This window comes from Gorilla gorilla, chromosome 8 (assembly GCF_029281585.2).
Source record: "Gorilla gorilla gorilla isolate KB3781 chromosome 8, NHGRI_mGorGor1-v2.1_pri, whole genome shotgun sequence".
NCBI lineage: Eukaryota > Metazoa > Chordata > Mammalia > Primates > Hominidae > Gorilla > Gorilla gorilla.
Window position 1 is genome coordinate 136,141,381 of NC_073232.2, and position 12,468 is coordinate 136,153,848.

The following is a 12,468-nucleotide window of genomic DNA, read 5'->3' on the forward strand; positions in this document are numbered from 1 at the left end:
ACAAGAAATCAGAACAGAGAACCAGACAGGCAGCCACATGAAGACTCCACCTGCCTTTGCTGGCTCTGAAGAAGGAAAGAGCCACTAGCAAGGAATGGGGCAGCTTCTCAAGACTGAAAAGGGGAAGAAAATTGATTCTCCCTACAGTCTCCAGAAAGAGCATAGCCCTGCATACCTTGATTTAGCCCAATGAGACATCTGTCCTCCAGAACTGTAAGAGAATACATTTGTGGGAAGAGGCTACGTTTGTCACAGCAGCAATAGGAAACTCATGCATGGATCAGATGGGATTCATGTGAGTGGAGCATGGTTGGGCAGTAGAAGTTTCAGGCAAGGGAACCTGCTACAGAAAGGGCCTGGAGTCAAGAATTGCACGGCGTGTAGAGTGTGCAGGCAGGAGCTCACTTTCCTGGAGCAAGACCTCGGACTGATGGGACTGACAGAGAGGGAGGCCTGACAGTCTTGAGGCCCAAGGTCAGAAAGGCCCTTGAGCCTCCAGGAGGGAGACCAGCCAGGATGTGCATGGTCCCAGGAGCCATGCAGGGCTTGACCCGGGGGAACACAATGGAGGGAGCCACAGGAAAGCCTGGAAGATGTGTGTGTGGCAGAGACAAGAAGCACTGGCAGGGAGGCAAGGGAAGACAAATGCCACTGCCTCGTGTGCCACGGCTCTGCCCCGCCATGCCCCAGGCATTCCACCTTCTCCTCCTGTCCTTTCTGGACCAACAGCATATGGAAGAGAAGTGTTCAAAAGGTGGAAGAGGAACAACCTGGGTCCAGGTACTGGTGGTCTCACTTTTACTCACGACAGTCTTTGGAGAAGACATTGCCTCCCTGAGTCTCAGAGCTCTCTCTGTAAAATTAGGATCATTCAGCAATATCCTTTCTTACTGTGAGCATCCAGGCTAATGCATTTTAAATCCTGCGCATTGCCTGATCCAAGCTCAAGGAACCAGAGCAACAAACAAGGCAGTCAAAATCCTTCCAACCACAGGGCCAGGTACCTGGATGTTGAGTCTCCCTCGATGTGCACCCAGGCCATAGCGCTTCACCGTGGAGGCATGGAGCTGGAAGTCTGTGATTTTTAAGGTTTCCAGACCAAGAGGTGGGCAACCTGGAACGGACAATGCTTGTTAAAAACAACGACAGATGCTGAAAGGGATGAGTTTCTTATTTTCTAAATCTGGCCGCGTGCTTTTCCATTTTCCCCTGAACTCCCACCCACAGGCATGCCTGGTCTTTCCAGACACGGTTGATTGAACTGTCAACATTAAGCCAATGTTCTTTCTTGTTGGCATTTGCTTTAGGGGTGTTTTTGCTCTGATATTCCTTCTCTTTTGCTGTCCATGCTACTGTCTGAGGCTGTTCCCAATTAAGGATCCTTCCCCAACATGACTCAGTCAGGAAGCATCATTGGAGCTCTGCAAATTAATCAGAACTTGCTGATTTTGCTTCAGCAACTCTGGCCTTTATATTGTGCATGCTAATGAGCAGAGGAATATAAGCAGAAAAAAAAATCTATTGTTTTCCAGTCTCTGCAAAATGGATAACATGAAGCACAGCTAGTAAACACCATTTGCCCCTGGAATAAAACACCAGTGCTTGATCGTCCCAGCCTAGCCCATTGTCCGTAAGAATGACAATGCTTACAGCAGCATCCAGAAGGGGTCTCCTGACCTCTGGGCTGCTGTTTGCCCCCACGCCCACCACAGTGAGTGGTGGAGCATTTAGTGAAGGCGGAGGGGTGCACACAGTGAATGTGAAAGGCCATGCAGCGAGAGGGGGCCACATGATGAACTGGGGGTCCCCGCATTGAGGGGGTTTGTGCAGCAGGCATGCCAACCACCCGAGGCTGACCTCACAGAGAAAAACCTGGCTACCATGCCCCCTTCCTTCCCCAGGGTTTGCCCTCACACCTTCCAGGCCTGAAGGACATGAATCTGACCCATGTGGTGGCAGTTCCTGGGTCCCACATGTTCACTCTCCATCCTGCCTACCAGAAATGGACCTCAAGTGGCTGACCAGCAAGGTTAATCCTCACACGACATACTCAGAAATCCTCACTGCTGGGCCTCCAACAGCCCTGCCTCCTCATAGAAACTTCTCATGCTGTCCCAGAAGCCCCACCCTGCCACTCTCGTGGTCTGGCACCTCCGCAGCTTGGCCCCTGAGCCCAGGTTATAATCCCACACCCCGCCACTCTCTGAGACAGCTGGGAGCCTGGGCCCGTGCCCTCCACTCTCACCTCAGGACAATGGGCCCCTGCTGTCGGATGCCACTCGCCTCTTGGAGCTCACAGTCCCCAGCGGTCACTGGTATCCACCAGAGGGCCTTGTCAGAATCCAGGGCAAGCTCTGAGAGTCAAGGCCACTGATCCATTAGGCTGCCTGTCCCTTTGGAGAGGCTGGACTCCAGGACATCCTGCAGCCTGGCCCCAGGAGCCTGGGCTCTGGCTGAAGCTCTTGGGCTCCCTAAGCTGGGGTTGCTGCCCTGCTGTGCCCCATTCTCATCCTCGTCTCCTGCTCACTCCTTGCTCTTCTCCCCATCACCTGGTCTCAGCCTATCCTGCCTTAGACACAGTCAGCATTCTCAGGAATAACCGGTCTGTCCTGAGAGATCCCGCCCACCGAGAGACCCCACCCACTGAGAGAGAGACCCCACCCACTGACTGTGACACCAAGCTGGCTAGGCAGCAGGTTCTGTCAGGCGATTCCTGGTGGCCTGGGAATAGCCTCTATTTATCTTCACTCTGCCAGCTGTGGTTTCAGGGTTCAAGGGACCTGGGGGGTTTCAGACCCTGATGGGGAACCAGGCACAGGTCCTGTCCCTCCACGTCCTGGTACTCAATACATACCCAAAACAGTCCCACATAACCAAGCATCAGAAACACCAAAAGGATCTGCTGCCATCTTATGAACCTATTTCACTGCCGTGTTGAAGGCCTTCCAACCACCAGCTTCTTCCTTGGTAGCAGAAGACACAGCAGGCGGTAAATTCCATGGACTTCCTTCAGCAAAGCCACCTTTATTTATATCATTTATACACTCTAAGTGAGAGACGGACAGATGGACAGATAGCCCACCAGATGGACAGGCAGACATATATAGATCATGTACCAGCTCAATAAAGCAACAATAATTGCTATTCAAAACATTTCTTCCAGAAAAAGGGAACGACTCCTATGCACGTGAGTATTTTAATTCAAAAAAGGAAGCACCTGACTAAAATTACATATCCATCAAAATTGCTTTTCTGTCGATAGACAGAAGCTCTGTCACATCCTCTTGCCAAGATACATAAGGGGTGAAAAGAAAGTGCCCCCAAGTGAGGTGCTTCATGGGTGCACGTCTAATAGCAATTGAAAAGTGCAATGCCTGCCCTCTCACGGGCTGTTTCCCGCTGCCAGCAGTGCTGGCAGCTGCCACATCTAACAGCCATTCTTGTCCACTCCTGTGATGGTGTCACGGCAAAGCCAGAAACTTCACCCCCTCCACCCACAGCACAGATGATGACTTTGGTGGGGGAGCCCAGATAAACACACACGAACTTGGCCTGCTCGCAAACGTGGTCTTACAGGAACCCAATGCTCTGACACTGGGATTTTTTGTCCTTATTAGAAGATGCTATTTTTAGAGCCATTAATTTTGGTTTGGAAGCCTTCTCCATTGCCCGTGCCACTTACAAAGAAGCTAGAGATTCCACACAGAGAAAACACAATGTCCTTGAAAGGCAAAGACAGAGCTACTGATCCGCCTGGGTTAGTGAGGGCCCTTTGGTTTTAAGAAACCTACCACAGCCAACTTAGACAGGAAGGGAAATCCCTAGAGAAATGAAAGGGATGGCAGAAAGTGAGAAGGACAGAGGCGGGACACAGGACATGTGCAGGTGGAAAGGCACAGAGCTCCCGTCATCTAGGAAGCAGAACAGTGGATTCCAATGACACTGTCCACCTCCTATCACACCTCTGAGTTTCCACTCAACCTCACGCATGCCTCCAGAGAGGACCTGACTCACCTGGTCCCCTGGCTGCCCACTGGGATCAGGGTGCTGTTAGCAAAACAAGGGGACGCCAAATTCACAACCGACACGGGGCACGGAACAGGCACCTGCAGCTACTGCCCAGAGCTGAGGGTGAACACAGCTCAAGCAGGCTCGTCCAGCTTCTGAGTTATGGGTTCTTCCAACTGCCTCCTCCTGGCCAACCCCAGGAGGGGCAACACCTCCATCTCTGCTTCTTCTCTCCCTTCCTTTCCTGGGATTTTTGCTCCTGACTCCATTCATTCACAGTGGCACTGGTCACTTTGTGGCCCTTTGGGACTCCTCAGCCTCTTCTCCGTTTTTCTGTACTGGGCCCCACAATTTCTCCCTCTCAGCCACTCCTCCACCCCCACACCACACACAGCCCTGGTTTCCATCACACAATGTTCTGCTCTTTCTCTTCCCTCTCGGTCCAGACCTTCCTTCCTTGTTTGGACTTTTCTTTCCACCTTCCCCAGGGCAGTCTTTCCTGGCTGCAGCACAGGCTCATCACCCTCAGACTGATTCCCTAAGAGAGCCCCTCCCCTTCCCTTTAACAATCCACCTTCTGAGCCCACACTTCAGCTATGAGGTGTCACAGGCACCGTCTATGCCACTCAGCATCCAATCACACGCACAAAGTTTAAACTCAGGGCCGGGTGCGGTGGCTCACGCCTGTAATCCCAGCACTTTGGGAGGCCAACGCAGGTGGATCAATTAAGGTCAGGATTTTGAGACCAGCCTGGCCGATATGGTGAAACCCCATCTCTACTAAAAATACAAAAAATCAGCCAGGTGTGGTGGTACATGCCTGTAATCCCAGCTACTCGGGAGGGTGAGGCAGGAGAATCGCTTAAACCTGGGAGGCGGAGGTTGCAGTGAGCCAAGATCATGCCACTGCACTCCAGCCTGGACTACACAGTGAGACACTGTCCCAAAAAAAAAAAAAAGTTTAAACTCAGACCACTTGCTTGTCTGGAGACCGGCCTGTTGACGTGGCAGGCAGGCCTCAGAACCCTGGTGGCCCCCATCAGGCAGGTGTGAACGCTGCAGCTGGAGTAAGCCGCCTGCAATCTGCAGCTGAAGCAAATACCCAATCATCTTCCAACGTCTGCTGCAAAAGAATCTCCTCAAGCTTGTCACCACTTCTTCCTCGGCACTCTGTCCCCTCACTTTTGTGTGGCAGAGGCCGCAGTATCAGTCAGGCACACAGCAGTAATGTCAGCTTCACTTGGAAAGTTCTTATTTAATCAATCTTCCATTCTTTATTTTTCCCTTTGATAGCCTCCTCTCCTTCCTTCCATCCCACATCTGCCTCACTCTGACTTCACCCTGTTTTCCATGAGCATCAGGGCAATTCACAAATGCTACTGCAACCCAGCCTAACACACGGCGCCATGCCCCGCAGTAGGCATCCTGCAGGCTCAGATAAAACTACACACTGAGCCAGCTGGGAGTTACCCACCTTCCCCAAATCCCATTTTAAAACATTTTTTAAGTTAAAAAGAAGTTTAAGCATAAAGTAATCTAAGCACAAGCCCACTATCCCACATCCCTTTATGCAAAGATCAACAAGGCAAAAATCCCATGTCAGAATCAAGCATCCCAGGAAAAGTTCCCAAGCCCATCTTAAAGACATATTGAACATCTGACACAGGAATCTCCACATTTAGAAAAAGGCAGGATTTTCCTATGCTAAAGAATGGGAAAGTAAGGGACTAGAAAATAAAATACAGGAAAATTATCTTTTGCTTTAAAGATTCTAAATTAATTCAAAATACATAATATTGAAATACTCATGCTTAATACTTCACTCTGAAGAATTTCAGAATATTTCAACCTGATTCATTTTTCTTCTTTTCTTTCTACCTTCAGAGCGTCATCCTAGAGATTTCTTTCTTTTTTTTTTTTTTTTTTTTTTTTGAGAAGGAGTTTCACTCTTGTCACCCAGGCTGCAGTGCAATGGTGCGATTTTGCTCACCACAACCTCCGCCTCCCAGGTTCAAGCAATTCTCCTGCTTCAGCCTCCCAAGTAGCTGGGATTATAGGCACCTGCAACCACGCCCGGCTAATTTTTGTATTTTTAGTAGAGACAGAGTTTCACAATGCTGGCCAAGCTGGTCTCAAACTCCTGACCTCAGGTGATCTGCCCGCCTTGGCCTCCCAAAGTGCTGGGATTACAGGCATGAGCCACTGCGCCCGGCCCATCCTAGAGATTTTTAACAGGTCTACTCAACGTCCAAAATGAATAAAGTGACCTGCTCCTCCCCCTTGGGTTCTCCTGCTAAGGGGAACAATACTATAGTGGGGAGAAAATTATGCAGGATGAGGAAACCACTTGCAAAGCATGCTGAGCCACGTAGGAGAGAGGAGGGCTGGGGAATCTTAAACCTGCATAATGGTCTGGAGGCCTCAGAGCCACAGGGGCTAGGGCAAAACATTTGAAAACATCTGCAGTTCCTAGGCCTTCAGAGGCCTTGAAAAGTGGATGAGACCTCTGTCAGCCCCACCCTGGGCTGGCAAAGACCGAAGGGAGCACAGTGCAAACAAGTCACCAGAAACCAGCAGCTCCCACTCCCTTAGGCCAGCGCCCAAAGCTGCTCTTGGTCCCTGAAGTGACATCATTGTCAGCACTTCAGTCTCTGGGCTGCACCCTGGTCTTTGGACCCCAGCCACCATGGGGAACTGCTGCTAACACCGTAACCCCTAGGCAGCTTCTCTGAGGCAATCAGCAGCCAGACAAGATCCACAGCATGAATGAACCGGCGTCCAGGAAACCTCCATGCCTTCAAAACCAGAAATCTCAAAAGAAAGGCAGAGACGGCAGAAAGGAGACAAGTACTGTCTCCCAGTCACAGTCCCGGGCTTGTCTAGGACCTGCCAGGAGATGAGCAAGAGTGATCATCAGAGTACACAAGATTTTGCAGCAGCAACCTGTGCCTTCTAAGGGCTGAAGGAAAAGAAATTGGGATCTGGAAGCCACTACCAGCTAAGTTACAGTCAATAATCATGGTAATTGTCACGGTAACTAAGGGCTTTTTAAGACACAAGAGTATTTGGAAAATGTACCCTACTCCCACCATAACCATAGGCCTTTACTGAAAGAACAGCTAGAATCACATGCCCAGAAACATAGACACAAAGGCAAGCAGACACGTGACCGGCAGGTGCAGCAAACACTGAGGACTGCATGGCACTTCCCGCAAATAAGCCCAGAGGACTCTGCCAGCCAAAGAACTCCAAAAGCATGGCAAAGTTAGAATGAGAGGTTAGAACTCCATCGACTTTAAATTCTCAAAGAAATATCTGGTTCTGGTCCAAGGACCTGTCAATCACAATACCACTTCCAAGGACTAGGACTTTTCCCCATCCTTCAGAAGACATTACCGAGAAAGACAGGAGTGTTGCATAGGTGACTAAGAAAAACGGAGGAGAAGCAAGGTTTCAAAGCTTAATTTAAATATCTGTAATCAGAGAGTTTAAAAAAATCTTTGTTGGAACTGTAACATATTTGTATTACAATGTCAATTGATGACATAATTACTAGGTTTAAAGAGTGCTTGAAATAAGTAGGAAACTCATTGGCAGCTCTTCATCCCTCAGCAGTGTTCTGTGGGGGTTCCCAGCCAGGCTGCAGGAAAGCGGGCTCTGACAATCAATCGCTCAGTGACTCTTGAGCCCATTTGTTCCAACAGCCTCAAGACGAGCTCCCCGTTTCTCCCCTAAAACAAACAAATTCATCCTTTACCATTAAATCAAGTTTCTGTTGCTTCTAGGAAGAAAAAAGGATCTAATCCTGAGAAGCATGTGGGTGAGGAGAACACAGAAAAAAGTGTGAAAACACTTCAGGAAAATATTAATTAGAAATCAGAGATGTGTCACAATCTAGAGGAAAGGAGAGTGACAATCATCCACGATGAATCTGCTTTTCTCTTAAAGAGAGTGCGGCTCTCTGAGAACACACCACGCTGAGCAGGGCGCCATCTCCCCAGCCCCATGCTCTATTCCTCGGGAGGCGAGCATGGCATCCCCTGCCTCATTCTACCCCACCCCACGCACGCACTGCCTTAGCTCTGTCTCTTGCTAGCAGTCTCTGCATTACATATGCTTTAAAAAGAGGCACTTGCCCTCTGGCACAGATTCATTAGTCCTCATCACCATCATCATCATCACCACCATATATTACCATTTATGCACAGCAGCTCTTGAACAAACTGCTCCACTGCATTTAAGATCATGGAGGGCTTTGTGGCCCAGAAATTCCAGGACATAGTCAGAATATAGCATATAAGTAAGAATTCTGAATCTAGCACCGACTCCAACACCCCACCTTCAGTATCCCAAATCTGTCCAGGGGGTGGGGGGCCGTTATGAGTCGTGTCATGAAAATTATTTTAAAAGTGTAGTGATTTGGGGAGCAACAGGGAAAACCTGCAGGTAACTACTGCGAGCCAGACCCGCTAGAGACTCCTGTCATTGTATCTGCACAATGACCCCAACAGACGGGCATCGTCGCTCATCATTGCTGAGACTCAGGGATGCCGGACACAGTTAAATAGTCGTTAGGTGTCTGAGTTATAAAATCTCAAGCATAATCTTTACACCACCTCCGTCTGACTTGAAAACTCGAGAGCATAACACAAATGAAGTTGCTTGATGGTGTTTGGGGTCATACCAGGAAAAGAGCTGGAGCCAAGACAGGCATCCCCCGCTGGCAGAGCAGAGCACAGAGTCTGAGGCCCTGTGGCCTACTGTGATCGCCTCAAGATGTGGTGGGCGCTGCCAGGAACAAACTCACAGCCCTCCTGAACTTTTGCTTTCATTGTCGCCTATAAATGGAGTAGCTTCGACTTAATGGAATTCTTGCCTTCGCCTTTCTGAACTTGACATTCCCTTTGATCAGTGAAGTGTGAAGGCAGCTTCCCAGCACACTGAAAATCTGTCTGCAGTAGCTCTCTGCCTTTCTCAGATACCACTGGCTTCCCAGAGGGACAGGGCCTCTCTCTGGGTCTTGGGAAATCTCTGAGCCAATTTCAGCCTTACCTAGTCGTCCTTGGAAAGCTCTTTAACACCCACCACAGGAGAGATGATCCTTCAGACCCTCATCACTGAGCTCCTCCAGAGAGCAGCTCTCGCCCCAACTGAGCATCACGATCTCCCACGAAACTTAAAGGAAAGGTGCCCTAACCCCTCTCCCAGAAACTGATCAATAGGCTAGCAAAGGAACCCACCACTGGTCGGAAGTTCCCAGGTGATTCTTCTGAGACAACCAGTCTCAGAAGAGAGTCCCTGCAAACCTGGCTGGGGTCTTTTACCTGTGAGGCTACACAAGCTCAGAGATTTTCTTTCCCAGACCCCAGTGGGTCCAACAGAGGACACTCTCAAAGAATCGGGTTCCAGCCCACGCTGGCTACAGCGGCTGATATCTGGAGTCAGCCCGGAGCCTCAGCCTCAAAGGTTCTGACCACCTACCTCCTTCTTAAATGTCCAGCTCAGGGGCTGTTCTGTCCGAAAAGCCTCCCAAGACTTCCTCCCCTGCACTCAACCCTCTCAGCCTACCCACTCCTACCTTTAGCCTAACCTCCTAGGAAAAGTCCACACTGTTACCGTGGTAGTTTAGTCTGTCTCCCTGAACAGGCTGTGAGCCTCAAGAGCAGCAATGACAAGTTTTCATCCTCGAATTTCCAATGCCCAACCAATGTTCCCAAATGAATGAATCTGCATTATGATCCAGTATAACTGATAATCCCTATGTCTGCATCATCATGGAAAACTAACACCATTCTTTATACATTGCTTATAAGGCTCAAAAAAAAGGAATTATTGGTTCAAAAGAACATTTCTCAACCCTCAAGCACTTGCCTATTATCAGCTTCATAAATTTTTCCACATCCATGTACCACCTGCACTATTATTTCCTTAATGTTTTTATTTAAATCAAATTACTTTAGTGAAAATATGTTCATGTAAAAGGAAACTTTATCACTAGAAGATAACACGAAAATATCTTCATGACCTTGGGGTGGGCAAAAAACATTCTTAGTCCAAAGCAACAAGTACTGACCTCAACAGAAAATATTGATGATTAGTCTATATTAAATTTAAGAGCATGTATTATTCAAAAGACACTTCTACTAGAGTTAAAAGTGAGCCAAGAAGTGGGATATTCACTATGCATGTATCTGATACAGGACTCATATTCATCATATTTTCAAGAAAAACAAACAAACAAACAAAAACCCTCCTAAAAATCAATAAGAAAAACAACAAGCAAAAGAACTGAGCACATATTCACAAATGAGGTTATCCTAATGGTAAGTAAGCATTAGTCACTAGTCATCAGGAAAATACAAATTAAGACCACAATGAGATATCAGCATATACCCACCAATATGAAGAAAATAAAGGCTGACAATATCAAATGCTGGTAAGGATGTGAAGCAACTAGAACTTTCATTCACTGCTGGTAGAAGTGTTAACTGGTACAATCAATTTGGAAAAATCTCCAGCAGTACTTAGTCATACACTATGATCCAGCAATTCTTATAGGTATACATGCAAAAAAAATGCATTCATATATATATACCAAAAGACTTATTCAAGAATAGTCCTAACAGCACCATTTATAATAGCAAAAAAACTGAAAACAATCCAAATGCCCATCAAGAGAATGAATAAATAACCTGCAGTATAGTCATGCACTAGAATACTATAAATCAATAAAAATAAATGAACCATGCTATACACAACAACATAGACAAATCTCATAACATCATATTGAGCAAAAGAAGTCAGACACAAAAGAGCATACAATGTATGATCCGATGAATATTAAGTTCAAAACAGGTAAAAGTTGTATCTGATGGTGGTTATCTTTGAGGAGAAGCAGGAGTAATGGTTACTGGCTGGAAGTAGGAAGGAGGCCTGAAGTTGAGACCTCAGAACAAAAATATTTAAAAGACAAAAGGCTGCTAGAAACTGGAAACTCTACTGTATTGGAGGTTCTGCATTTTGAGCTAGTCAACATTTATAGATCTGAGAAAGGGCTTAGACTGTCCCTCCTGGAGAAAATCTGGTTGAATCTTGCCTCATTGAAAAATAAATAAAGAATGAACACTAATGGACAGTCTGTGCAGAACAAAAAATTCCACCAAAAGAACGTTAAAGGAGGTATACCATCCAAAACACTCAGAGAAATGTGACCTTGAAAGTAACTTGGTATGCTAGCTAGGAAAATATTTTACCCAGACACTGTTCATCCTTTGTATAATCCAAGAGTCATGGCTTCTACTTGCCATGAAAAAAGAAAAAAAAAACATGCTGAAGAAAAGGATAATCAGAAAAATATTTTAAATAAGGCCAAATAGCAAGAAAACTAAAAATACAAAAGCAGAATTAAAATTCACAAGGGAGATCTATTCTTTATGAATGGGGGTCTTTGCCAACACAGTAAAGGAAAATAAATAAAGGTATAAGAATTGAAAAGGAGAAAACAAAATTGTCATTATTTCATATACATTACGATTTATACTTAAATATCAAATAATATGTGATTAACAAGGGTTTAGCAAGATTGCTGAATATAAAAATCAACATTCAAAAATTAACTATATACCTGTAGTCTACCAATAAAGAGTAGAAAATTGAAATTAAAAGTATCACAGAATAGCAAGTATGAAAGAATAAATCTATTAAAAGATATATAAGACCTCTAGTGATAAATTTCTACAAGCGATATTAAAGAAGGTCTAATAAGTGGAGAGATATACCATGTTCATGGATTAGAAGTCAATGTTGTAAATGTGTTCATTCTCCCAAATTGATTCGTAAAATCAATGCAAATCTAAATCAAAATTCCAAGAACTTGACTTGACATCATGTAGAACTTGACTACATGATGTAAATGTGTGCGTGTGTGTTTACAAGCACACACAATGGGTCAAGAATAAACACAACTTTTAAAGAAGAATGGGTCCTGCTCTACCAGATGTCAAGATTTGTTATAAACCTACAGTAATTAAGAAAGTGAGATATTTCAAGCATGGGTAGAAAAATGAATTAATAATAAAGATTAGTGAGCCTGAAAACAAAGCCAGGCATATATGGATACTTGATATCCAACAGACAGGTGGCACTGCAAAATAGTGCCCTTTCGTTTGGTGCTTAGTACTTGTCTTAGTCTATTCAAATTGCTGTACCAGATTATAAACAACAGAAACGTATTTCTCACATTTCTTTTTTTTTTTTTTTTTTTTTTTTGAGACAGAGTCTCACTCTGTAGCCCAAGCTGGAGTGCAGTGGCACGATCTTGGTTCACTGCAACCTCTACCTCCAGGGCTCAAGTGATTCTCGTGCCTCAGCCTCCTGAGCAGCTGGGACTACAGGCATGCATCACCACACCACGGTAATTTTTTGTATTTTATTAGAGATGGGGTTTCACCACATTGCCCA

At 46.2% G+C, this 12,468-nt stretch overlaps 1 protein-coding gene across 2 annotated transcripts in view; it reads right to left on the reverse strand.

Moving 5' to 3' along the window:
* The window catches only part of CPXM2 (carboxypeptidase X, M14 family member 2), a 146,098-nt gene that overhangs the window by 116,073 nt on the left and 17,557 nt on the right, over nucleotides 1–12,468 (reverse strand). For both annotated transcript variants that reach the window (XM_019035607.4, XM_063710560.1), the window contains exon 3: nucleotides 1,005–1,114. In XM_019035607.4, coding sequence (XP_018891152.2) covers nucleotides 1,005–1,114 — 110 coding nt within the window. The remainder of the gene's footprint in view (nucleotides 1–1,004; nucleotides 1,115–12,468) is intronic.